General features: G+C 33.8%; 4 protein-coding genes across 5 annotated transcripts; 2 read left to right on the top strand and 2 right to left on the bottom strand.

Annotated features, from left to right (window-relative positions):
- The first annotated feature begins 333 nt into the window (after positions 1-333).
- LOC111303077 (WD repeat-containing protein VIP3-like) lies at positions 334-2,550 on the top strand. The gene is made up of 2 exons (XM_022899095.2): positions 334-893; positions 1,829-2,550. The coding sequence occupies exons 1-2, from the start codon at positions 555-557 to the stop codon at positions 2,441-2,443; spliced, it is 954 nt and encodes a 317-aa protein (XP_022754830.1). The 5' UTR covers positions 334-554; the 3' UTR covers positions 2,444-2,550.
- A 139-nt stretch (positions 2,551-2,689) lies between these two features.
- Positions 2,690-5,410, bottom strand: LOC111302574 (threonine synthase 1, chloroplastic-like). Its single transcript, XM_089742074.1, has 2 exons — positions 4,461-5,410; positions 2,690-3,221 (listed from the first exon to the last, which is right to left on the bottom strand). Exon 1 carries the CDS (start codon positions 4,839-4,841, stop codon positions 4,473-4,475), a length of 369 nt encoding a protein of 122 aa, XP_089598200.1. The 5' UTR covers positions 4,842-5,410; the 3' UTR covers positions 2,690-3,221; positions 4,461-4,472.
- A 1,513-nt stretch (positions 5,411-6,923) lies between these two features.
- Positions 6,924-20,958, top strand: LOC111303076 (myosin-17-like). The gene is made up of 39 exons (XM_022899093.2): positions 6,924-7,203; positions 8,552-8,680; positions 9,073-9,216; positions 9,350-9,495; positions 9,568-9,724; positions 9,885-9,943; positions 10,207-10,366; positions 10,491-10,640; positions 10,723-10,859; positions 10,986-11,132; positions 11,210-11,311; positions 11,396-11,453; positions 11,545-11,646; positions 11,803-11,840; positions 12,063-12,189; positions 12,274-12,444; positions 13,402-13,533; positions 13,645-13,754; positions 14,193-14,253; positions 14,956-15,133; positions 15,313-15,518; positions 15,669-15,788; positions 15,879-15,977; positions 16,098-16,319; positions 16,895-17,034; positions 17,370-17,487; positions 17,584-17,634; positions 17,732-17,812; positions 17,957-18,127; positions 18,324-18,479; positions 18,582-18,788; positions 19,035-19,172; positions 19,258-19,328; positions 19,445-19,544; positions 19,628-19,684; positions 19,778-19,834; positions 19,921-20,001; positions 20,142-20,224; positions 20,337-20,958. Exons 1-39 carry the CDS (start codon positions 7,201-7,203, stop codon positions 20,458-20,460), a joined length of 4,593 nt encoding a protein of 1,530 aa, XP_022754828.2. The 5' UTR covers positions 6,924-7,200; the 3' UTR covers positions 20,461-20,958.
- A 1,163-nt stretch (positions 20,959-22,121) lies between these two features.
- On the bottom strand, positions 22,122-25,409 carry LOC111304176 (glycerophosphocholine acyltransferase 1-like). 2 transcript variants are annotated; one of them, XM_022900697.2, is made up of 9 exons: positions 25,089-25,325; positions 24,843-24,962; positions 24,661-24,718; positions 24,454-24,554; positions 24,261-24,356; positions 24,075-24,168; positions 22,871-23,108; positions 22,684-22,757; positions 22,260-22,548 (listed from the first exon to the last, which is right to left on the bottom strand). In XM_022900697.2, exons 1-9 carry the CDS (start codon positions 25,176-25,178, stop codon positions 22,400-22,402), a joined length of 1,020 nt encoding a protein of 339 aa, XP_022756432.2. In that variant the 5' UTR covers positions 25,179-25,325; the 3' UTR covers positions 22,260-22,399. The 2 variants fall into 2 exon arrangements, with proteins under 2 accessions (XP_022756430.2, XP_022756432.2); XM_022900695.2 differs by having other exon boundaries at positions 22,122-22,757; positions 25,089-25,409.
- Between the last annotated feature and the right edge of the window lie 2,035 nt (positions 25,410-27,444).

Raw genomic sequence — 27,444 nt, 5'->3', positions numbered from 1 at the left:
AATATAAGATCTATATGAAAATTAAAAAAAAAAAAAAAAAGAAAGACTCAGTGTGTGTACAAGTGTATGTTACTACACTTTTTTTTTTCTGGCAATTAAATTCCACTTGCCATTGACAAATATTTGACAACTTTTTCTTTTTTTTTTGGTTATAAATTGTAGTATTGAGATAAAGAAAGCTAACATGAATTACAAGTATTAAAATTTAAAATTTAAATTTATTAGATGATATATTTTTAAAAAATAGTTACATGAAAAAATAAAGTATATAAATGAAACGAAGTAAGCTTGAAACCTTTTTCTCCTTCTTTTCATCAAAGATATAAAAAGGAGTTGGCCTGTCATGAATTTGTAGACCAAGTCAGTAAGGCCGGGGCTTGATCAGAAATATCTGACTCAACAAGGCCCAAAGCCGACAACACTTCAATAATTGAATTCAATCTCCTTCAGAAATCCCACAGAAATAGAATTTCAAAACCCCAAAAAGCCCAAACTTTACTTTTCACTTGTAAAATCATCTTGCTAGGGTTCTTGTTACGAAGATAGCAAAATCCATGAAACTAGGGGGCTTAAAATCCGTGGAAAACGCCCACGACGAGTCGGTTTGGACTGCCACGTGGGTTCCAGCCACCGACACCCGTCCGGCCGTCCTGTTAACGGGGTCCCTGGACGAAACCGTCAAGCTGTGGAGATCCGACGAGCTCGAGCTCGTGCGGACCAACACCGGCCACTGCCTTGGCGTCGTTTCAGTGGCCTCCCATCCTTCCGGCGTGATCGCCGCCTCCGCCTCTCTCGACAGCTTGGTTCGCGTGTTTGACGTTGATACCAACACCACTATCGCCACTCTCGAAGCTCCTCCCTCTGAAGTCTGGCAAATGCAATTCGATCCCAAGGTAATAACTTATTTGACTTTTTTCTATAAGAAATTTCGGAGAATTTATTATTACTATAGAAAATTATTAATTTATGAATTCTTTTTTTTTTTTTAATTTGACGGTCACAGATAGGATACTATTTAGTATTATTCAACTAAAATGAAGTGTTTAGCTGCATAAAATAATTACTTTGTTCCCTAATTGGACATTTTTGGCAAAATGGAGTATTCTTTTTTTTTTTCCTTATATTTTTAGGATATCCAAATAAACCTTTATTTTTTTTATTTGTATTCAAATTAACCCTTATTTCAAACAAAAAAATTATTTAATTATAAAGGTTTATTCATATACTAATTAAAGGATAAAAGTTTATTTGAATACATATTAAAATATAAGGGTTTATTTAGGTGCAAATTAAAGGTCAATAGCTTATTTGAATGTAATAAAAGTATATGGACTTATCTAAGTGAAGTGATAAAGTATATCGGCTTTGTTGTTATTTTAGCCTTTTTGTCATATTTCTTTGTAATAAACGATATTGTGATTCTAGTAATTATAGTGAAACAGTGAAACATTACATTAAATGATTCTAAGCATGCCAAATTGATCTCTCACCAACAAGTTATGTTACTCTTCCAGAAGATCTTATGTCAACAAAATTCTCTGAAGACGCTTGCTTTGCATTAATTTCGCACATCTTCGCAACTTTTATCATTGTAAAATATCTCTCTTTCAGTATTCATTGAAGAATCTACTGGTTCTATGATAATTTGCCAATATCTTTTCAGGTTGTACTCATAATCTTATTTTGAATAAGAAGCCTACTACTCATGTCGATTAATTTTTGTGATGACAACTTATGATTAAGGTGCTATGGTGAATGTCTTTAAAAGTTTAAGTGCTCTTTTCGAATTTGTTTTCAGTAGCTTTTTAATAGTTGCTTTCAATTTTAGGGTACAACACTTGCAGTTGCCGGTGGGGGTAGTGCATCAATCAAGCTGTGGGACACTGCAACATGGAGGTTGGTTGCAACTTTATCAATTCCTCGTCCTGAAGGACACAAGCCCTCTGATAAAAGTAGCAGTAAGAAGTTTGTCCTATCTGTTGCATGGAGTCCTGATGGAAGACGACTTGCTTGTGGCTCAATGGATGGCACGATTTCCCTTTTTGATGTAGCTCGAGCCAAATTTCTGTATCACCTTGAAGGCCATTACATGCCTGTTAGGTCTCTTGTGTTTTCTCCAGAACCTGATTCCCGGAAGCTATACACAGCCTCTGATGATGGTCATGTGCATATCTATGATGCTGAGGGGAAAGCTATAATTGGGGCCATGTCAGGTCATGCTAGCTGGGTGTTGAGTGTGGATGTAAGCCCCGATGGAGAGGCTATTGCAACAGGCTCAAGTGACAAAACTGTAAGACTATGGGATTTTAAGATGAGAGCAGCTATTCAGACAATGAGCAATCACACAGACCAGGTCTGGGCAGTGGCATTTCGACCTGGAGGAGGTGGTCGTCTTGCTAGTGTGTCAGATGACAAGAGTATATCACTCTATCATTATTCCTGAGCGTTCATGGCTTGTTGAGATTAAAAACATTAAGGATTTGCTTGCATTACAAAATGTTGCTACATGTTTAGCTATCACTGATCCAATAAATATGAAACTTGGCTTTAGATTTTGTTCTGTTTATTTTTCTTGTTTTTCATAAAAATGAAAAAATATTATTGCACCCTTGCATGATGGAGGAAAGTTTCAGTCCTTTCAGGCAGCCTACTTAATATGTGAAATTGTTATGTGATAAAGGGGTCAATTCGGTTTGGCATGGGCAGGCTGATACACGAAGTAGCCTGTGTTTGGCGACATCATTATTGTACTAGGGGCACTATTGATCTGATGGAATGTGAAAGGAGCTGTCTCCTGGTAAGAATACTCGAAACTAATTGTCTCTGACATTTGCCATTATTTTTGCAACAAACGGAAGTCTTTTTGTCTTTTAAAAGGAAAATTAAAAGCAGGAGTACATATCTTGAAGCCACCTCATACAGCTGTGTAGATAAATCCCTTGAAATATGTCTAGCTTTCAGCTACTAGTTTAATTATTTATGGCATGGGTGTTTCTCTTAGAAAGCAGACGACGGGAAAATTTTTCATGGGAATAAGTTCTGCTGCTCTTCTAAGTTCGATAAATCATAAACACCAGAGGAACTAATCAGCTGCTTCGAAGCTCATTTCACTTCAACTAGCTTCAAAGGTCAATAGAGAAGCATCTGAAAACAGCAGAAACCCTATGCTTTGCTCACTCTCATCTGTCAGCGGAAATTTAGCTTTCTTTATCACTTTACGGCTACATTAATACCAAAAATGACGCAATTCTAATTCAGATGGGGAATCTTTGAAATTGAAATAACAACTAAAAACACACCGATTCACCAGGAACTCAGAAAATAAACCAACATGAAATGGATTGAGAAGATTTCCAACAGTTCTAAGGATATCCTTGATGTTACTATCAATAATGCATATTGTCAATAATAACATCATCATGATAATTCTCCATATCATGGAGTCTCTATCAGATCCATATCTTATTAACGATGCATGGTATCAACCAGTTGTCTTGCATCTCAAAATACTCTTTTACTAACAAGATACTGATATTTCTATTTCAGCAAGCTGTTTCATATATTTGGCCATTATTTATATCATTGTTTCAAGCTTAGAAATGGATGGCATACAAATTACAAAGTCCATATTTCACAAAAAAATATATATTGTTTGGTATATGGTTTCTTTTAAGATATAACTTCCAAGGATATTTACATCAAAGTATCTCTCCGTTGAAGTCTCTTGCATGCAAGTAACACACTAGATCATCAAATGATATGTGCCTCTATTCTGCTAGGCTATCTATTATTGGATTAGCAACTTATGAACACAAAGAATCTTAAGATGAAATATGATAATGAATGGTCATTTTCAGTTCTCTTTCATTGGAAAAACTACAATCAATGCCAAGGCCCCATGAACACAACTAATTCCACACTTCACATATAAATTAGATAGGCAGTTTCTTTAAATGATAAAGAATGGTCATTTTCATTTTCCACATATTGAAAAGAGAACAGTAAATCATAAACAACTTCATGGCCATGACCCAACATACACAATTAATCCCCAAACTTTAGAAATAAATTAATTGAGCACTTTCCTTACATGGTAAGTATATACAGAAACAAGCACTTACAACCAATAACTCCACATGGGTACAAACTTTGCTGGATGAATTCAATATCTTGAGGCACAATCATCAATCTAGCTTACAAGTGTGATCGCCCAAAGCCACATATAAAAACCTTTTACGGAACAAGTTATTGAGGCAACTGTAACAAATCCTGATCTAGTAGAAAAACATTCAGCTTCTGACTCAAAAAATTTAGATAATTTATGTGGCTAACAGATGATCTCTACGCTAAGGCAACCAACCTAGAACAAATTTTATATAACCAAAAAAAAAAAAAAAGCAAAGTAACACCCAAATTAAAACCAAGCATAATTCTCAAGGAGTACAAACTGCTAAACTTACAAAATGCTCCACCTAGTGCTTTGAAGCTTTATCTCCCAAATACTTCATCAGCACATGCATAACAGAACCAAAATCCGTCTTCACTTGCATGGGCCGATTAGCGAACCGGCAAGCCATATCCGGAATCTCCTTCAAGTGATAATTAACCTTAGACTCTGTAAATTTCAATCCCTGAGCTTTACTAACCACAACTGTCATGTCCCCAGCTCCAATAACCCCATTATTCCTAAGCTTAATCAGAGCAGTCAATTCAACTCCAGTGTGAGGGCAAATAAACATCCCAATAGAATCTGCCTGCGCCATTGCATCTATTAACTCCTCCTCAGTCGCTACCTCGACAATCCCATTTGAAAATTTCAAAGCATACACTGCTCTATCCATAGAAACAGGTTCACCAGTTTGAATAGCTGAGGCCAATGTAGTACTTGCCTTGACCGCCTTAAACTCATTCCACCCTGATTTATAATACAAATAAAGTGGATTGACATTGACTGCTTGGGCACAAACCCATCTAGGTAAACCGGTAACAAATAGGGAGTACGACTCGGTGGAGTCGGTTCCGGCTTCGAACGGAACGTATTTGGCAGAGAATGTGTTATGGCGGTTGAGCGGTGGCGGCAAGCCTCGTCGCGGATGTTCTCATCGGCAAGGCGTCGGTCGTTTTGGGGAGAAGGGGAGTTGTTAGAGGAACTACTGGTGGGGGAGGGATCGAATGTAGAGGAGTAGGTGCATGAGATAACAGTAGGAGCGGGACAATTGAATTTGGGGTGGTTTTGATGATGGAGCAATGGGAAGTTGGATTTGGAGGCGAGAAAGGAGTAGAACAGTGAGCAAGAAGAAGCCACGTTATGAAATGGAGGCGGCTGGGGGTGGTGTGAGGATTTTTGGTTGTTTTTTTAGCTTTTATACATAGTAACGGAAAATGGGTGAACGGAGATCCGACCCAGCTCGATTTTAATTAAACGCATGCTTGTGGGTTTAATTAATTTTTATTAATAGACTAAGACTTTACTATTCAAACCTATCCTTGGGCAACTCTTCTAAGTTTTTAAAATTTTGTACTCATTTAATTTATTTATTTTTGAAATTAATATTATTTTATCAATCATCATTGTTACAACAAAGAGAAAAATTTTTTAACGATACATATTTTAAAATCTTGTTTTGATAATGAAATGAAAGTTAATGGTCGAATGATTTAAAAATATATTTAAAAATAAATAATTTTTTTATAATTTTATGAAAACTTTTTAAGATAAAAAAATTTTTTGTCTTCAATTGGAATTTTAGATTTAAGGTTTAAAATTTTTTTACAGAAGTATAAATATTTTACGGAATATGAAAATTTTATAAATTATGTAACTTATCAAATAAATATATTTAAAAATTATTTAACTTATCAGATACATGTATATAGTAAGTTACATAATTTGATAAATTATTTAATTTATCAAATATAAATATTTGAAAATTAAAAAAATTAAGTAATTTAATTTAAAAATAATAATAAAAAAAGTGTGGGGTCAAACACTGATGTGGAAATACAAGCTACCTTCGTAATTTCGACATGGTCCGTTCTGTTATGCTATTAGCCCGTCGCCCAACATGTGCGGAGTCTCTCTCAGTCTCATATTCTCTGTCGCCTGCGGTCCCATCTTTAACCAATCGCATCGCGGTTATTTAATTAGCTCCGACTCAATCCTCACTGCTTTATTACGTGTCAAATTTTCAATGGCTCCTGAATTGAGACACCAAAAGTTTCAATCATCCCACGTAAAGTAATGAGATCAGGCGGCCGATGTCGGCATTGGTAATCCATGCTTACTGTAAAATATTCTCAGTGCGTCACACAAGAAATCTTCTCTCAACCGAATATATAGCTAAAATATTTACGCGCCAGCAAATGGTGGGAGGATTTCGTAGTGTAATGTCCGAAAGCAGTATTATTTTTATTGGTCGGAAAGTATTTTTAACCCTCGCCACTATATTTTACCTTAAATTACAAACACACCCTTTCTTTATTACAACATATTAACAAGCATGAAGAAGGCAAATAAAAAAAAAAAAAACCTCAAATATAAAATAAATAGCATTGAGAGATAAATGCGATAACGATTTTTATCATTAATGCTCTTTTTTTTGAAAATGACTAGCCACCTTTGATTGCTTAATAGGACTTATAATGGCAAATACCGTAAATAACAATCAGCATATGACTTAAAACACCGACCAAAATCGAAAAAGGCATAATTTAGTCTAAAATCATACGGTAATGTCGGTTTTAGAGCCCGAAAATCCCACTGTTTGTGGCCACCACGAATGTCCAACTAGACCTTCTTCGTCACCCCGTACCTTTGGACCCCAGCTGACCAGTAACAAAAATTAAAGAATTTTAAAGAGAGGAAAAAAAAAAAACTTTTAAACCTTCTGCTTTTGTATATAAACCATCTCACCATTTCTTTTGCTTCCATTTTTTTTTTCGTTTTGGTGTGAGAAAAAAAAGATCGGAAAAGAGAGCAAAAATCGTGAGAGAAAAGTTTTGTTTTCTTCTTGTTATCTTCTTCTTCTGAATTCAACCGCCATCTCTTTTTTTTTTTTGTTTCTTCAAGAGTTTTCTCGTTAAAACTCTTGAGCTACTGGTCCATTTTTTGGTCCGATCTGACTCGCCAAGTCCGCCTTTCCTCCACTCGGTCGTGTCTCGGATGAGTTGATAGAAGAAAGATCGCTGCATATAATCGTCATGGTATTCGATTGCTTTGGCTGAGTTGAATATGTTGAACATGGCATCTTGTTACTTGATTCCTACTTTACTTTTATTTTCTTTTTGAGAAATTTTGTTAGTTCCATTTTTATTTATCATATATTTTTATAGCTTTGGCAATCTTAATATTAGATAGGAAATTCTTTGATGTATTATATTAGAAAATGGTGAATGCTTTTGGAATTATAGATTAAAAAAGTCAAATATACAAGTTTTAAAGATTAGAAAATTTGAATGCTTACAATACTTGACTAAAACATCGAAATGCACTGCAGATGAGCAACATTTGATCGTTCTTATAAATGCACTGCAGATGAGCAACAATTGATCGGTGTCATAACTATTTCGTTTATATCTTTTACAAGTGGATTTGATGTAAATGAAGTATAGAGTTAGGCTTAATTTTTTGGATCAGTTTATAAGGTCAAAGGTATAATATTTGTCGGCTGTAGATTGATTAAGTTTTTCCTTTTTCCTCTGTTTAACCACCCATCGATTACAAACATGTTTTGAAATGACTGTTTTTTCAATGGTCTGCTTAGTTTATAGTTGTTTAGGATAATAAGATTCAAATGTTTTTCTTCCTAAACATTATTAGCCGTTGCTGGATGTCTAACTATTAATAAAATAATAGAGAAATTAAGTTCAACTTAAAAGAGGATTAGTTATTTTGTTCTTTCATGCCATGCCATGGTTATTAGTCTTGGGTTTTCGATGGTAAAGAATTGTTGGTAGTTATTAATACCATAGTTAGACTTATGTTGGGCAGTTGAAATGGAAGCTAGGATGTCATAGTGAGGCGATGTTACTATACCAGTGAGTTTGGTGAGTGCCACTGGCTGACAATTTATTGTTTCTTTTGGATGCTAAACATATATGATGTGCTGCAGAATTGGTTCTTGACGAGGATTTATGTTCTTATGAACAAAGTTTGAGCTATAATCCTTGACAGAATTCACACAGAATCTAAGAAATATTTTTTTGTGTATGAGGCTACTATGTTATTGACTTATTGGCATTGATCTTTTTTATACAATTTTCTTTGCTTTATTTACAAAAAATAGCACTACTTTACTCCTTGACAAACTCTTTAATTTAATTCTGTTCATCTTAAACTGATATGCATTGTTTATGACGTAGATCGTCCATTAATTTGGCATATTGCTCGTTTCAAAACCTGTTGTTGATTAGAGATGAGATATTAATTCATTCTTGATCTTCTTTTCATGAAATATCTTTTTTGCATACTTGTTTCAGACGGTCATGACTGTTTGGGTTTGTAATCTTTGTTTTCTTTCTTTGCATTGCTAATACTTTCATATATTCGCAGGCTGCTCCAGTTAACATTATTGTAGGTTCTCATGTATGGGTTGAAGATCCGGTACTTGCATGGATTGATGGAGAAGTTTTTAAAATCAGTGGTGAAGAAGTACATGTCCACACAACAAATGGAAAAACTGTGAGTTTATTTTAGCTTTTTGTTGGTATATATCTGTAACATGTGCTATTTATTGTCAATAAAATTTCCAATTAGATGTCAACATGTTTGTGATTGATTAACTCTACTATTTCAATCCTACTACATAATTTACAAGTTCTAAAGGCAGACAAGGCCACATCAAGAAATTTCTAGCTGAGCAGTTGGTCAGTACAATCTGTTAGTATATTGTTTGAAGTGTGCATCCAAAGTTCGTCTAGTCATTTCAAACTGAAACTTTGCTGTTTACATCTACTAGATTCTCTGCTATTTTTACTTGTATTTTCTTGTCTTTTTTTTTTTTTGGGGGGGGGGGGGGGGAGGGTAGGAGATTCTATACTTAATATTCTTACTGAACAAAGAACTCATGGCAGGCTGTGACAAATATCTCTAAGGTTTTTCCAAAAGATACTGAAGCACCTCCTGGAGGTGTTGATGACATGACAAAGCTCTCATATTTGCATGAACCTGGAGTTCTGCATAACTTGGCTATGAGATATGAACTTAATGAAATCTATGTAAGACATTTTCTGTTCTCTTTTTCTCTGTTCACAAGCTGAAGTAGATGTTGAACAAAGAAAATTGTCAATTTAATTACAAAGCCATCATAGTCGTGCACGCTAAAGTGCTATTCTTTGCTACTTTCCTCAGACATACACAGGAAATATCCTGATTGCCATAAATCCATTCCAAAGGTTACCGCACCTGTATGATACTCACATGATGGAACAATATAAAGGGGCTGGATTTGGAGAGCTGAGTCCTCATGTTTTTGCCGTTGCAGATGTTGCATATAGGTAAATACCCTCTGTTCTACTGGACATCAGATGTTTCCAAGTAATGCTGTCTCTGATTTATCATGTAAACAGGGCAATGATGAATGAGGGAAAAAGCAACTCAATTCTCGTTAGTGGAGAAAGTGGTGCTGGTAAGACTGAGACGACAAAGATGCTTATGCGATACCTTGCATACCTTGGTGGTCGATCTGGAGTTGAAGGTCGGACAGTTGAACAACAAGTTCTAGAAGTAAGAAGAATCTTAAACATAACACCCTCTTGGCCTCCTCTATATTGCCTTAAATATGTTATTCTTGTATAGCTTCTGCATGGTTATCATAGATCCAATGAATTGAAAAGAAGGGGAGCATTTGCCTGATTTTGTACTTCTGGATGTTTAATTTTTGCAGTCAAATCCTGTGCTTGAAGCTTTTGGAAATGCAAAAACTGTTAGGAACAACAATTCAAGGTGAGCTTGCTATTAGGATTTAAAAAATTACAACCTTCTTCATACATGATAGCTTATTCTAATCCGAATCTATAATATCAAATGTTGGGTCTAAAGAGGTTTTAAAAAGATGGATCAATGGTCGGTTCATGTTTCAACCATTGCAGCTGGTCAGTCTATTTTAATATAAAAACAATGTTATCTCCAATCAATTGTTTGATTTGTCATTCTTTGAATTGGTTTATGTGTTTATCTGAGTTTTCCTGCCTCTTGGTACAATGTAGTCGTTTTGGTAAATTTGTTGAGATCCAATTTGACAAGAACGGGAGGATATCTGGGGCGGCTGTTCGTACATATTTGCTGGAAAGGTCTCGAGTTTGCCAAATTTCAAATCCTGAAAGAAATTACCACTGCTTTTACCTTCTTTGTGCAGCTCCGCCAGAGGTATTAATGCTACACTTTTATAATGAAATATTTCTGTTTTTGAGATCAATCTTCATGTGCACTTAGACTTGCCAGTGCTGCTAATAATAGGCAATGATTGATAATGTTCTCTGACAATTGTCAGGTTAGAGAAAAGTTTAAGCTGATTGACCCTAAATCTTTCCATTACCTTAATCAATCAAGCTGTTATGCATTGGATGGGGTAGATGATGCTCAGGAGTACCTTGCAACTATAAGGGCCATGGATATAGTTGGAATCAGCGAGGAAGAACAGGTCAGTCTTCTCTTCCATTAGTTTCAAAAAATAGTGTGCCTATGATTGCATTCATATTTTTGACGAAGAATGATCCTTTTAGGAGGCAATTTTTGGGGTTGTGGCTGCCATTTTGCATCTTGGGAATATTGAATTTGCAAAAGGAGCTGAGGCTGACTCTTCTGTTATCAAGGATGAGAAATCTAGGTTCCATCTTAATGTGACAGCTGAACTGCTTAAGTATGACCTGTTCATCTTTTTTCTTGAATATATTTCTTGCTTTCTTATCCTGCATATATTATTTCTTTAATCAATACGTCTAATGAACTATATATATATATATATATATGTATGTATGTATAATAGGTGTGATGTCAAGAGCTTGGAAGATGCACTAATAAAGCGTGTAATGGTTACCCCAGAGGAAATTATCACAAGAACTCTGGATCCTGTTGCTGCAGTTGGTAGCAGGGATGCGTTAGCTAAAACCATCTATTCTCGCTTGTTTGATTGGTAAAGAAATTTCATCACTACTTTGTATTTAACCACAGTGCATGAACTTCTAAAAAATTTTTCTTTGTTTTCATCAGGCTTGTGGACAAGATAAACTTTTCAATTGGACAAGATCCAAACTCAAAGCAATTGATTGGAGTCCTTGATATTTATGGATTTGAGAGCTTTAAGTTTAATAGGTAAGACATTTGCCTTTAAATACAATTAAATGGAATATTTACTATTGTAGTTAACAAGGTTTCATCTATTTTCTTGTATCTTAGTTTTGAGCAGTTTTGCATCAACTTTACAAATGAAAAACTGCAGCAGCATTTCAATCAGGTTTTGTAACTTCTACATAGTTATTTTCCCCTACGTCAGATGCTATCTTGGCCATGCTTATTCTGAATATATGGTAATTTTGTCTATGCAGCATGTTTTTAAAATGGAACAGGAGGAATACACAAAAGAAGAAATCAATTGGAGCTACATAGAATTTGTTGATAACCAGGATGTGTTGGATTTGATAGAGAAGGTTCAACATTGTTGCTTAACTTGTCTCTTGTTTATTTATATGAGCTAATCTTTCCAATGATATGTTTTTGTTTCTTTATATGTTTAAGTATTCTCCACTGTCCTTCTCATGTGTCATGTTTTATAACTTACAATTAGTTGCCCTGTCTTTCTGCAGAAACCTGGAGGAATTATTGCACTTCTCGATGAAGCTTGGTATGCAGCTAGTATTTTGCTCTATTTGATACATTATTTTTTTGAAGTTTTAGCGGACCTAAGTCATCATAGTTGCTGTGTACTTTTTAGTGTTTCTATGCACATGTGTACATGATGCTCAACAAATTTAATGAAGAAGAAACTACATGCTGTGTCGGTCACGTTCCTGTACTATACTGTTGCTTTTGTTTGATTTCATGTTTACTTCAATGCGTCATGCAGTATGTTTCCTAAATCCACACATGAAACCTTTGCTCAGAAGTTGTTCCAGACATTCAAAAACTACAAGCGCTTTATCAAACCAAAGTTATCTCGTACTAGTTTTACTATTTCTCACTATGCTGGAGAGGTAACTTGTTTTCCCTTGTATGTCTACAAAGTTTCTCTGACTATGAGGATAACTTAACTGTATGTCTTGTTGTCCTCTCCCCAGGTAACTTATCTGGCTGATTTGTTCCTTGACAAGAACAAAGATTATGTAGTGGCTGAACATCAGGATCTGTTGACAGCCTCAAAGTGCTCCTTTGTGGCTGGTCTGTTTCCTCCTCCTGCTGAGGAATCTTCAAAATCATCCAAATTTTCATCCATTGGATCACGCTTTAAGGTATTATTGATTCATTCATCAACTCTATGTATCAGATAAACTGTAATTCTCATTGGTGTTATCTACGTTGCTTTTTTCAGGTATGAAACTCATTGGTTGATCCCATTGCCTGGTGTTACAAAATGCAAACTAATGGTCATTAGGAAAGCGAAGCATTCAAAATGTTTCAAACTTACTTAAATAAAGTGGTTAAAAAATTTTCTTTGACCTCTCATTCCGAATATGACCCAGTAACTCAGGTATTGGTCATCATCATAGTGTACTTGATCCTGGTCACAAAAAAAATATTCAGACAATACAGGAAAAAGAAAAATAAGACCACGTGAAATAAAATGCTAAGTTCACCAGTTCAGTTTATATAGAAGTTAGGTTGTTGACCTGGTGTTTCTTTTCCTTTTTTTCTTTTGGAAGAGGGGTGGGGGGTTGAAACCGTGGGATGGGCAAGCAACGCTGATGGCAAAGACGGTACTTAATTATATCATGTCCTCCTAGAAAATTTTGCCTGAAAGGGTGATGACATAACTATTTCTACCAAAATGGTAATTTTGCCTCAACATTATCACAAAAAGTTCATGACTTTATTTCCGTGTTATCTAAACCATGAATATTTTGTTTTCTTTGAGCTTATTGATGGCATGGCTTGTGGAAGAAGGATAATAAAATAGATCCAGAATTACGTAGACTTCTTGAGTTAAGCATGCAGAAAATAAAACTAAGAGAGCTCATACACCTTACAGTGCTTATAAAAACCATAAATCCAGTCATTCTGATAACTATCAAATTGTTCTGCACCAATTTTGGTAATATGCTGATGCTCTTAACATGAATGATTTCTGGAGACAGAAAACATAGTTGATAGATCCTCTTCTTTCATTTGTAATCGCAACTACTGACTTCATAACTTGGAATTTATATAATTTCCTCTCTGATAAGCAAAAAATGTTTCAAAAATTGTAGCTACAACTTCAATCTTTGATGGAGACATTGAATTCAACAGAACCTCACTATATCAGATGTGTGAAGCCAAACAATGCCCTCAAGCCTGCAATTTTTGAGAATGCCAATATAATTCAGCAATTACGATGTGGTGTGAGTATAATTTGGCAGTATAATAATCTCTAGTTCTTTTCCTCTAAACTATCAAAAATGGTCCTTTTGATACTTGTTATAAAGTTATTTGTGTCATTTTCTTTCTTGTAGGGTGTTCTTGAGGCAATCAGGATCAGCTGTGCTGGATATCCAACAAGAAGAACATTTTATGAGTTTCTTCACCGTTTTGGTGTTCTTGCTCCAGAAATTTTGGAGGGAAAGTAAGTTGTAAATCCCATCATTTTATAGTTGTAATAAGTTTAGGGACAGAGAAAGTAAGTTGTAAATCCCATCATTTTATAGTTGTAATAAGTTTAGGGACAGAGATGGACATATTCATTCAATGGATGCTTACCTTGATAATGTATAAGTTAAAAAATTGCATCATAGTCTCTTGCTAATGTAAGGTTATGTGATAGATGCTTCAAATAAGATCCTTCTTTCAATATTTTCTAATGAAGTGGCTGGTATAGAACTTGAACATGTGCTTTTGAACTATTTTAGCCAAAGACTTGTTTGCACTATGTAACGGTCCCCTTATATTATATTGGTTGATGTTGGTATTTATGTAATACATCTTTTTTGGCTTCCCTTGTTTAGTTTTCCCTACTATTGCATATGATTTTACCATTTTCTTTTTGGTGTGTTTGTATGTGCAGTCATGATGACAAGGTTGCATGTGAAATGATCTTGGATAAGATGGGATTGAAAGGTTATCAGGTAATTGAAGCACAACCTTACAGATTTTAATGTGGTCATGGCATTTAGAAAGGACAACCTTACAGATTTCCTGCCCTAGCTTCATTCACAATGGCAAGGTGTGCTGAGATCTAAGCAAAAATGGAGAATAGCAGAAGGATTACTTGATTTTTGAATATTCTGTAATTTCTTGAGCATGCCACTAATTGAAAGTTGATACATATGATGTATTGCCCATGCTGCACCTTTTATGCTGGTAAGCATGGGCTATTAGCATTTAGCACCATTTGGTTTGTCCTTAACAGTTCCATGCAAAATGTGGTTAGGAAATGTGAAAACCTTGACTATTGCAGTGTAATCCAAGTAAGTCGACCACGAGAACAAACTCGGTGTTGTACCTGGTCCTTTTGGGGCTAAAGACAACCTTTACCCAGTTGTTAGTGTGTCATTTCTGTGGCAAAGGTATCCAATTTGGTTGGATAGCTAACTGGTTCTTTTCATTTTCATCATTAATTTAAGTATCTTTGATGAGTGAATGTACCCTGGATGAATTGGTGCCAACTTCTATCAAGCACTTATAGCTCTGTCAGGTGACATTGGAAGTAGCCATCTGTTTCTATTCTCTTCCATGATTAAAGATCTTGTGTGATCATCCATGCACATCAATCAGTTTGCATTTTTAATTTGTGTAGTACACTTTTTTTAACACAATTGGAATGGCAGATAGGTAAGACCAAAGTTTTCCTCAGAGCTGGTCAGATGGCTGAATTAGATGCCAGAAGGGCAGAAGTGCTTGGACATGCAGCCAGAACCATTCAAAGGCAAATTCAGACATATATTGCACGGAAGGAGTTTGTTGCACTACGTAAAGCTGCAATCATGTTGCAATCTCATTGGCGAGGTATCTTTTTAGCGTCATTAAAAGTTCAAAAACAGTTTATGAAGCTGATGATCTTCAGAAGTAGAAGTATAGAAGTACTTTTTAAATGCAATCATGGTTCTCAGATGCTTTTTGGCTTTGAGCACACTGAAATTTGTATCCTGTTTATAACCTGTCTGTTTTCTTTTCATTGTAATTAGGCATATTAGCCTGCAAACTGTATGAGCAGTTGAGAAGGGAAGCAGCTGCCTTGAAGATTGAAAAGAACTTTAGACGGTACATTGCCAGGGAATCCTATTTAACTGTAAGGTTGTCTGCAATCACATTGCAGACTGGCTTAAGGGCAATGACTGCTCGGAATGAATTCAGATTCAGAAAGCAAACTAAAGCCGCAATCATCATTCAGGTCCTGCTACAACTACTTGATCATGTTCTCTTAATCTTAATAAATTAATTTGATTTTGGATAAAAGCTGCTTATCATTGCTGAAGCAATGGAGGTATGAAACTCAATTCAGAGAATTGAATATGGACTGAATACCTTTCTTAACATTCAGGCTACTTTGCGTTGCCATGTTGCATACTCTTATTATAAGAGTCTCCAAAAAGCTGCAATAACTACTCAATGTGGTTGGAGGAGAAGGGTTGCTAGGAGAGAGCTCAGAAAGCTGAAGATGGTTTGATCACATTCTTTAGTGCAGCTAGCTCACAAAAGCTTTAATGTACTTTGCATTTTAAACTCAATTATAACCATTAAATTTTTTTAGGCTGCCCGAGAAACAGGGGCTCTAAAAGAAGCAAAAGACAAACTGGAAAAGCGCGTGGAAGAACTTACATGGCGTTTGCAGCTTGAGAAACGTTTGAGGGTAATTTATGCCATTTTATATTCAAAAATATATTATTATTTACTACTGTTGCAATCTTCTGTAAAATGTCATCATTATCTGTTTTTACCAGTAAATCTTTACTTTTTAATTTATTAACAGACTGATTTAGAAGAGGAGAAAGCACAAGAAATTGCCAAGTTACAGGATGCTTTGCATGCAATGCAAATACAAGTGGAGGAAGCAAATGCTAAAGTCATAAAAGAGCAAGAGGCTGCTAGGAAAGCTATTGAGGAAACTCCTCCAATTATTAAGGAGACTCCTGTTATAGTTCAGGACACAGAAAAGGTTAATTCCTTGGCTGCTGAGGTAGAGAGTTTGAAGGTAAGAATTCTAACCTACACGATTGTGGTCAGTTCTGCAATTGTATGTCTATTTCCCTCCTATGAGGTTCTATGAGTAATTTGATTTGGATAGATGCAAAAATAATTTTATTTTCTATTGAAAGTATGTACTCTTAATGAATCTTGAGACTGTTGCTCCATGTGCTGATATGATATAAGTTCTGCCAATGGCTACAACTTCTATTTGTTAGGGTATAAAACTGAAAATCAGATGAACTTGCCAATCAAGACTACGAATGAATCAATTAATGTTAATAAATCTATGAAGTTGCAGGATAAACATAAAGGATGACAATAAATCAGTAATTATTTGCTGGTTCTTTTTGTAGGCATTTGATGTCAATATTTTAGGCTTTATTTTGCAGTTATCTGAAATTAGTAAATCATGCATTTGCCTTCTGTATCATCATGGGATGCATAATGTGGATTGACTTCCAGTTGCAAGATATTGCCGAGCAATTAGCTTAAACTTACTTGGCTTTCTATTATTTATCTTGGAGTCTTTAGATACTTTGATGATAACAACAGTGATGAAATATTCATTTGTCACTGCAGGCTTCATTGCTATCAGAAAGAAAAGTAGCAGAGGAGGCACGTACTGCTTGTACAGATGTTGAGGCCAGAAATGCAGAGCTGCTAAGGAAACTTGAAGATTCAGAGCGAAAAGTTGATCAACTTCAGGAGTCTGTGCAGAGGTCTGTGTAGAAAAGGAAGTTGTTTGAATGCAAACTAGCAATACTTTGTATTAAAATGTTGAAAAGAAAAACAAAAGAGGTAGAAAAGGGACCCAATCATCTCAGAACTGATAAGTGACAATTAATTCTCCCTTTTCCTAGCCTGTCTGGTTGTCAGTTGTCTTGACACTCAAATGTATCAGCCATATGTATTGCTTCACTTGATGCTTCTTTTTGCAAGCACCCTTTCCTTGCCTTCCTTTTTCTTCATGTGGCGCTTTATGTCCCATGTCTAAATGAAACTTTTTGATTTAATATCATTCAACCTCTTATAGTTGATTCATTCTATGCTTCAGGTTGGAAGAGAAGCTTACCAATTCAGAATCCGAGATTCAAGTACTTCGTCAGCAGTCACTGGTAATATCACCAACTGGGAAATCTTTGACTGCAAGACAAAGAACAATGATTGTTCCGGTATAAATTAGATATTATTAGTTCATTACACATCCTCATTTTGTAAAGTACAAGCTTAGAGAAGTATATCCTGAGTATTTGTCAATTAATTTGCAGAGGACACCAGAGAATGGAAATGTTATAAACGGAGAAACAAAGGTTCCATCGGTAGGGAGCATCATTAATTGTGATTATGGAAACTGAAAATTCATAGGATATAAGATGTTTTATTAGTTAAATTGCTTACTGCTCAGTATCTTCACAGGACGCAACTCTTGCCATATCAAATTCACGTGAACCTGAATCTGAGGAAAAACCTCAGAAATTCCTCAATGAAAAGCAGCAGGTTAGTGGGCATTGAAATGCATGTCACTTTTATGAAACTCATTCTAGCATCTTATTTGATACTTAATTTTGAGTAGTAGATTTCCTATTCATATGGATGTACCAGTCCTGATTTATTGCTTCAAATCTGCCTTTTGTGTTTCAGGAGAACCAGGACCTACTGATTAAGTGTATATCACAAAATTTGGGATTCTCTGGGAGCAAACCAGTTGCTGCTTGTATCATATATAAATGTCTTCTGCACTGGAGGTCATTTGAAGTTGAAAGAACAACTGTTTTTGACCGCATCATTCAAACAATAGCTTCTGCCATAGAGGTAAGCTATAGTTTGGCTTTTTAAACATTTTCTGCTTCTTTAGCCAATAAAACTCATCAGCTCTCAAAAGCCTTTGCATTTAGAGGCTGATAGAATTAGATTGAGAGCAACTGCAAGTTGTCAATGTCTTGCCTTTTTCTCACTTTTCTGGATGAAAAGAATATCATTAATGTAAACCACATCTACCTCACTGAAGGTCCAGGACAATAATGATGTCTTAGCCTATTGGTTATCCAACTCATCAACATTATTGTTGTTGCTCCAACACACACTTAAAGCAAGTGGAGCTGCAAGTTTGACACCACAAAGGCGAAGAGCAGCGTCAGCTTCACTCTTTGGGAGGATGTCTCAAGTAAGAAGCTATTATTTATCTTACTAAAAAATTTATCCTATCCTTTGCATATATTTAATTAATTTTTTTCCTGCTTTTCTTTTGTTTTAATATAAATTCTAGGGACTACGGGCATCTCCCCAAAGTGCTGGGCTTTCATTTCTTAATGGTCGTGGGCTTAGTAGACTAGATGACTTACGACAAGTTGAGGCCAAGTACCCTGCATTACTGTTTAAGCAACAGCTTACTGCCTTCCTTGAGAAGATATATGGAATGATAAGAGATAATCTAAAGAAAGAGATCTCTCCACTGCTTGGATTGTGTATTCAGGTTATTGCTAAGTTATTTCTTTTTTCAGGCTACATTTTTGGTTCCTTTTCAGTTTTGAAAATGAGACTGGGAATTTTTTTGAGTTGGGGATGTGTGGGTGACAGGTGTGTGGGTTATGAGACTTGATAACTTACTGCTATTATTTTAGAAATTGTTTGTTTATGGTTATCTTGTAACTAATGGTGCAAATAAGTACGAGTAAATGCACAGCATCACCTTTAATTGCATATTTTCAATACAATGCAGGCTCCTAGGACATCGCGGGCAAGTTTGGTGAAGGGACGTTCTCAAGCAAATGCTGTTGCTCAGCAAGCTTTAATTGCTCATTGGCAAAGCATTGTGAAAAGCTTGAACCGTTTTTTGACAATTATGAAAGCAAACCATGTGAGATCTGAAACTCTGCTTGAAAAGAAAAATTTGTAATCTTTCTTCTAGGGATTTTATGAGTCTCAATTTTCTGGTTATGCAGGTACCTCCCTTCTTAGTGTATAAAGTATTCTCTCAGATATTCTCATTCATCAATGTTCAGCTATTCAACAGGTAACTCTCTGTGTGAATGTGTATGCACATTTATTACTTTTATTATATGACAAAGTGAAAGGTTATGGTCAATTCCCATGATAACTGTGTGGCATTTGTCTTACTCATTTATGCAGTCTTCTTTTGCGACGTGAGTGTTGCTCATTCAGTAATGGGGAGTATGTGAAAGCTGGTCTGTCTGAATTAGAACAGTGGTGCTATGAGGCAACTGAGGAAGTAAGCCCTAGGCAATCATTTGTGACTATTATACCCTGCCTATTTTTTTCTTGTTTCTTTACCCTAATTCTTCTTGTGAACAGTATGCAGGTTCAGCATGGGATGAACTGAAGCACATAAGACAGGCTGTAGGATTCCTGGTTAGATTCATCTAATAGCATTTCTTGTTCGATAACTGTTTCTAAGCAACGATCTGATATGACTTACTGATGGACCATTTCTCTGCAACTCAGGTTATTCATCAGAAACCCAAAAAGACCTTGAATGAAATAACTAAAGAACTTTGCCCGGTAAATGCCTTTATCTTTCAAGATTCCTTACCTCTTAAAATTTTCCTTCTCTAAATCTCTTTCTTTCTATGTTGCTGCTTCTTCAGGTACTCAGCATACAACAGTTATACAGAATCAGCACAATGTACTGGGATGACAAATATGGCACACATAGTGTGTCATCGGATGTAAGTTCAAAATATTAGATATGTAATGTTGACTTATATGGACTGAATTACTAAACCTGTTTGTTCTGGCCCTTTCCGGAATTTTGAGATTCCTTCTTTCTGGACTTGCAAATTTTATAGATGAACTCCTGATTGTACAGGTCATTTCAAACATGAGGGTTATGATGACTGAGGATTCCAACAATGCTGTTAGTAGTTCTTTTCTATTAGACGATGACTCAAGGTTAGTTTGTTCTGCCTTTTAGCTTCATTTAGAAGAGTACTTAACCCAATATGTTTTCATTGAACACACTTCTTGATTTCTATATTTACAATTCATATGTCAATGTATGCAGCATCCCATTTACGGTGGATGACATCTCCAAGTCCCTGCAACAAGTAGACATAGCTGATGTTGATCCTCCATCATTAATTCGAGAAAATTCTGGTTTTGGGTTCTTACTTCCACGTCCAGAGTGATAATGTGGTTGCAGTCTCACATACTCATCAATACTATGCAATCACTGTACTAGTCCTGTGCATATAATTACATCATCTCTCATCTCCACGTGTATACAACTCTTTTTCTTTTCCTATTTTTCATATCCTCCAGGCTGGTGGTTTTTGATGTCTGGGGTCACATATGATTCTTTTCCGCATGTTCCATAAACATGGGGTATTTCTCAAGAAGCCATATCACCATTGGTTGTGATAATGTGCATGCAATATAGGAATAGGTTGCTCTTCTGCCCTCAACGGGCGTTTTGGTCTTTTCCATTTTTAAAATATTTTTTAATATCTTTTGGGGCAAGGGGCTCCTTTTGCATTGTTCTTGTTAGGGTTTGTGGGTTTTCTTGGGTGATTTTTGAGTGTAATTGCATTTTATAGGTCATGATTTGTTGTTTGAGTTCATGGTGTAAATCCCATCTTCCTTTTGTGAAAAAATAGTGGTATATTCCCTTTCTTGACTTGCTTAAATTTTGTTTTATCCACTCTCTGATTCCCAAATCAATTCAGATATAATACTGACAGCCCTATCTAATGAATTTTGTGGGTATTTTCGGAAGAAAATAATCCTATGATACTTGTTAATTGTTTGTTATTTCTGGTTGTAAATTTTTTTTTAACCTTTTGATTTATTAAGTGTTTGTTAAAATTATTTATTTATAGTGATTTTTTTTTCGTAAATGTAGGCATTTTAAGTGTCTGATGAAATTAGAACACTAGTTAAAGTCTGAACTTGATTCATATACTATCATAATAATGTTGTTTTGATGCCTGTATTCTAATTTAATGAATCTAATTTTTTTTACTATTATAAAAAGTTTGTTTAAAGATGATTGACAGTGGTGTCAAATTTTTACAATTAAATTTAACTGATAAATATTTTTTCTTTTGACTTACCATGCTAACTTGAATTTTTTTTTTTTTTCACGTGGAACATAATATAATCTATAAATTCAAAAGAAATTAATTTTTTAATAAAAAATATAACAAAATTTGGTTTTTTATAATTAGAAATATTAATTATTATTTTATTTTTAATCATATCTTGTAAATTTCAATTTGTATTAAAAAAATAAACATTCATAAATACCGCAGCTGAGGATACATTCTTCTCAATTTATATTGAAGAGAAACATTTTTCATTCCTTTAATTCGATTTTAAAAAAAAAAAACAGGTATCCTTTACGACTATAAGAAACTAGCAAAAATGGTACTTTTTTAATTTAAAATTCACAAAAAGGTCAGAACTAAAATTAATAACAATTTTTTTTTTCTTAATTTCGAATCAAATAAATGTAAGAGTTTTTCATGTTTCAATATGAGTTGGAGACCTGAAATTATTTTAAAACAAGGATTAGTTCATTTGCTAAGGAAAGCGCTCCCTTTGTTTGTTAATCCTGATTTAGTTCTTGAAAAAATATTCAGAAAATAAAATTTTGAAAACACAGTTGTCTTTAAAATCATCCAGAAAATAAATTCAATCCAAACAAAGCCTTGGATACCCTTGATCATATTTAAAAAAGAGAGAATTATAATGCTAAAAATATAAAATAAATTGCAAATAATAGGATATGATGACTGCATGTCAAACCCTGTAAATTAAAGGTAGAGAAATACTAATGAGCATTTCCTGATTTTGACAAAACATTTCTTACTATATTTACAAACATTAAAGCTTTGCTTTTAATTCTAGGAAGTTCAGTTTGAGGAAAGTTGATAAAATTATTACAGATTCTCAATCAAAACTACATGTTAGGACTGTCTAATGAAACCAATAACTGTTGTCCTTGTCCTTGAGCTGCAACATAAACACACTATCCATGTTGTTCTCGCATACAATCAACAGCTAGTAGGATTCACTCATTTGTAATGGTTTTCGTAACTATTTATGGGGCTATAAGGACTGGTGTGTCTAGGAAGAATCGCTCTCCTTCATTGGATTTTCCATTAAATTTGAAGGTTGATCTTGTTGACTTTGTAATACTGGCTGCATCTGATTCTCCGATTTCTTTTTCTCCTTCACAATCACCTGTCTAGGCATTACTTCTAACAGAAAGCTTCCTCCATTCCATACAGACGCAGAAACCTTGAGTATTTGGAAAATCACATGGAATTCATATGACAGGAAGATAGGGACTGTGAGTGCCATTGTTGCCACAGTAAAAATGGCTTGAAGTAAAATGTACATCAACATACGATTTTGATCCCCGAGCAACCCACTTAAACGCCACCATACATTGTTTGCTTTCTGGGCTTTTTTAGAAAGTTCCCTATTAAAGGAAGAAATCATCAGAATGAAGAGAAGCCAAAGCCAGACAGCTTAATGTATCAAAATGTTTTGAGCGAACCAGTGTAATGTAACAAGGCAATAGATAGAGCAAACCTGTAAGAAGTCATGACTTCAGGATCTCTTAACAGCCTCTGGCGACGTAGCACATTGACAATGAGGAAATAAAGAACTTGCCAGAGGGTATAAGCAACTAAGGGAACCCAAAACAGCCAAGTCCATAGGTAAGACTTGTCTTCTACATACGGCCATGAAATTCTGTGAGAATTACCTTCAGGATGCATTGCTTCAAAGGTTGCAGGATTCCACCATCGGATTGTGAAAAAAACTATTCCTGAAAGCAGAAATGATTATATTAGGCACCAAGAACATTTGGACTTAATTAGAAAGAATAATAAGCTTGGCCTCTCTTTCTAAAGAACCTTGACCACCAAATTCTAATTGTGTTCTTTTCCAGGAACACCTGCTCCAAAATTTGAGCAACACCTACCTGCCATATATTGAGTTCCCAGAATTTACTACTCACATAGCCACCAAGGGTACAAACTGTCAACACTTTTCACAGGTTGAATGTGATTTCTGGACCACCAGCAAGGAATAATGATCCAGCTGCTGGTGTTTATAGTTTCACAATCTACAAGAAACTAAGGTCATTGAATGTCTCTCAACCTCTATAGAAAACTGATGTCATCTCTAATTATTCTTCAAAGATTGGAAATAACATGTCCAAATATAAAAGCTGCTCTTCATTCTGCATATACTTTTCATTTAAAGTTCCCTTACATTGAAGTGTTGTATACTAGAGTTCACATTTGTGTACAGCAATAGTCCAGCACTTGTAACAGATATGACAAGTCAAATTATCAAAATTTTACCAACAGGGCATGTCCTACTAACGGAAAATTTCCAGGTACTTGACATCTCAGCTTTCTTAAACCTCCTTTAAAGGCCGCGCATTGATGCCATAGAAGCAGTCCCCTCTAATTAGAATCAGAAGATCAAGTTTGTACAGGGGAAACGACTCATTTCTACTTTTAACATTCCATTGAGATCAGAAATGAACCTATTAGGTGGACAATTAAGCTGTTTTTATGATCATGCAATAAACCTTGGCTATTGGTATCTTCCACATATGATGAGAAAAGCACACATTCACAAATTGAATGTTTAACAGCCTTGTAATCCAACTCACCCCCTCTTCCTTCCCTTTCAAAAGAAAAGGATAACAATAGTAACAATCTTGTTGTATCTAAAATGCCTTTATAAAGATAGCAAGTGCAAATAAGGATAGCACACATACCAGGTAAAAGATGTATAAGGACACTAATAATTTTGTCCACGGAACTAAAAACCAAGCTACAACGCCAAACAATGAGTGCCCATGCTAGTGGCCCCTACAGTAGAATCCGAAAGAATGAAGAAGTTAAAATGATTCATTCACCAACTGAGATATGAATGTAAGCAACCAAGTATTATATAATATTACCTCAGCAAACGAAAAGCAAACCATGAAAAGCTTTTCCTTCCTAGGATACAGAAGAAGGTCAACCAAGAAGATTGTGTTCGCATAATAACAGAAATCCTGGCACACAGAAATGAATCACTTTAATCAGTTTTTGATACTGTCTTTAGATAAATTTCTTAAAAATAAGATCAAATTGCATAGTGATAGAACTGACCAGGAGATAGTAATGCCATTTCTTAAAGCGGTAGTATATCCATCGAAGAGGAACAAAGGTGACATAGAACAAACAATATACATAGGGAATATCTTGTGGTCCTGAAGCCAAAATTCAAAAACAAAACAAAGAAGAAAAAATATTAATAGATTCCAGAACCAACATTTTTTTAAGCAATTCCATCTATTCAAGGCTAAGTTTACTCACTTGCTCCCAAGAGAAAGCAAAACGCTCCGAACCCGAGAACTCCCAAAAGATGTGTCACCTAAACATCAAAAACCGAAAAAGGAAAAACAACTCAAAATTATACTTCGGACCCCATGTTCTTAATTACAAATCCACACGACAAACGTAAACGTAAAAAAAAAAAAAAAGGATTAAAACATTACCTTGTTGATAAAGCGTTCGTGTTCTTCAGCTTGTTTAACGATCTTAACAGCCTGTTTCGACAACATCTCCTTCGTTTGAACCGCTTGTTTAGACAACATCTCCTTCGTTTTCGCCACTTTCTGCACCCAAAACCAAACCCACGTCATAAAATTAAAAGGAAAAGAAAAAGCAAATGCAAAAACACAAACTTCGATTCAAAATGACTTAAAAAAGAAGAAAAAATCATGGTTTTCCAACAATTATACCTCGGATCGATCCTTGAACCTCCGGTACACCGTTCCAGACGAATCCCCATTCACATTCATGTCCTCCACGAATTCATCGCTGCTCGACATCTTTTTGGGTTGCTATAATTGAAACCAAATCAATTAACAATACAAGAAAGACGACGAGAAAAAGGCTGTCGCTTTCTTGTGAATATATATACGGAGAGACATAAATCTAAAGTAAACGTTGCTGTACACTTCTGGTTAACAATGATTTTGATCAACTTCTAATCAGATTAAGCATGATTGATGAATACTAAATAATCCTCTTCTGTAATTAGAGAACGTTACGGACTCCGTGGACCCGTGCCCTGGAGCATAGATGGTATAGATAGGTGACCGGTAAACTTGAATCATTACTTATTTTGCTTTCAATTTTAATTTGTTTTTTATATAATATTTAACACAATTTTGTATCTGTCCAAACAACAACAAAAAAAAAACAAAAGAAGAAGAAAATCAAGGTAAATTCAAAAGTTTTTATTTTTTATTTTTTATTTCGTTTTGAATATCAGTTCAATACTAAAACTAAAAGCAATTTTAACTATTACAATATTTAATAAATTTAAAATTAATATTTCAGCATCGATAATCATTATCTGTCTTCGATATTCTTTATAAAAAAAAATTGTAATCTATGCTTTTTGTACACGAAAGAAAAAAAATAAATAAATACTACACTGCCTTTTCTTGGTGTTGGAAATGTTTAATATATTTAGAGGTCCAAACTTATTTTTAATTTAGTTTTTTTTTTTGCCTTAGCAGTTACTTAATGCATAAGAATGGCCTCCAAGTATAAGAAACTTTACGTAAAATTTAATAGGTGAAATTTATAAATTTTTTATCAAAAATTAGCAAATACAAATTTTAATATAAAATTCAAATCGGTATATTAATTAAATTTAATGTGAAAATTAATAATATATAAAAAATTATATATAATATTATTTTATAATTTAAATTTGATTGATATTTATTTAATGATAAATATTTTTATTTAATAAATATATAAAAAAATTTAAATTTTATACGTTTAATTTATGTGACGAGATATTTTAATTTATCAATTTTAATTTTAAATTTTATTTATTCATTTTTAATAAAAAAATTTCATGAATTTTACCATTATTATTTCGTGCAATTCTTTTCCCAAGTACAAACATGCCCATGTTTCTAATGAGATTATAATTAAAGCATAATAATCAAGTTTTCACACTTTTAGCACTGAAATTTTAAAAAGATTAATGTCTTAATAATATTATTCATTTTTCCTACGAGGACAAAAATGTCTTTATAATTTGAAAGCTTTTACGTGTGTAATCTAAGATTCAACATACAGGAGCCTTTAAATATAACACTGTTTTTACTCTTTACTCTAATTTTTCTAATGAAATTATTTAATTATTTTTCTCACAATTTTTCAAATATTCGTATTTGATAAATTATTAACTTAATATTCGTATTTGATAAATTATTAACTTATCGAAAATCTATTTTTTAAAAATTATATAACTTATCAAAAATAGATTTTTATAAAGTCATATAACTTTTCAAAAATTTATTTTTATATCCAATAAATTTTATAATTTACTAGAAATTTATTTTTTAAAAGTTATAAAACTTACCGAAAATAAATTTTTGAAATATTATATAAGTTTTCAAATATTTATTTCTGTAAAAAAGGATTGTAAATTTTTTAAGGAAAATTACAAAATTATTTTATTAAAAAGTTTTATTACTTAACATAATGAAAATTTATTATTGAAAAAAAAAAAAATTTTAAAATTAATATAAAAAGTTGATTTTATTGTTCTAACCTTAAAGAAAAAATTAAATCTTATGAGGTACTAATTAAGCATTTCATATCTTAATATTATGAAAGATGATGAAATAACTATAAAATATAATCAAAATATAAGAGCTTAAACTTTTTTAAATTGTACAAATAATATTACTAAATATTGCATAATTATGTTAAAATATAATATATTAACTAGGGAAATCTATGCGATAAGTAGATAGGGAGACTTATCCAAATAGTTTTGTTTATTTAGGGTTATTATAAAATTTTAATAATTGATTAAAAATATATATTTATTAAAAATTAATATATTTTAATTTTAAAAAAATTACATTTACTATTTTATTCTTAATATAATTAGGGTCTCATAAAATTTTAATGTTTTTTTTAAATCAAAATAATAATAAAAATTTTTATTAATTTTAAAATTTATCATTTTTATTACACTGATTAATAAAAGTTTTTAATAAAATTTATTTTTTTAATTTTTTCTCAAAACTTTAATTTCTAACTCTTAAAAAATGGATTTTCGAA

This window comes from Durio zibethinus, chromosome 13 (assembly GCF_047325235.1).
Source record: "Durio zibethinus cultivar Kanyao isolate XHJ-2024 chromosome 13, ASM4732523v1, whole genome shotgun sequence".
In the NCBI taxonomy this organism is placed as follows: domain Eukaryota; kingdom Viridiplantae; phylum Streptophyta; class Magnoliopsida; order Malvales; family Malvaceae; genus Durio; species Durio zibethinus.
Note: the sequence above shows the minus strand (reverse complement) of the source record. Positions and strands in the feature narration are given on the sequence as shown.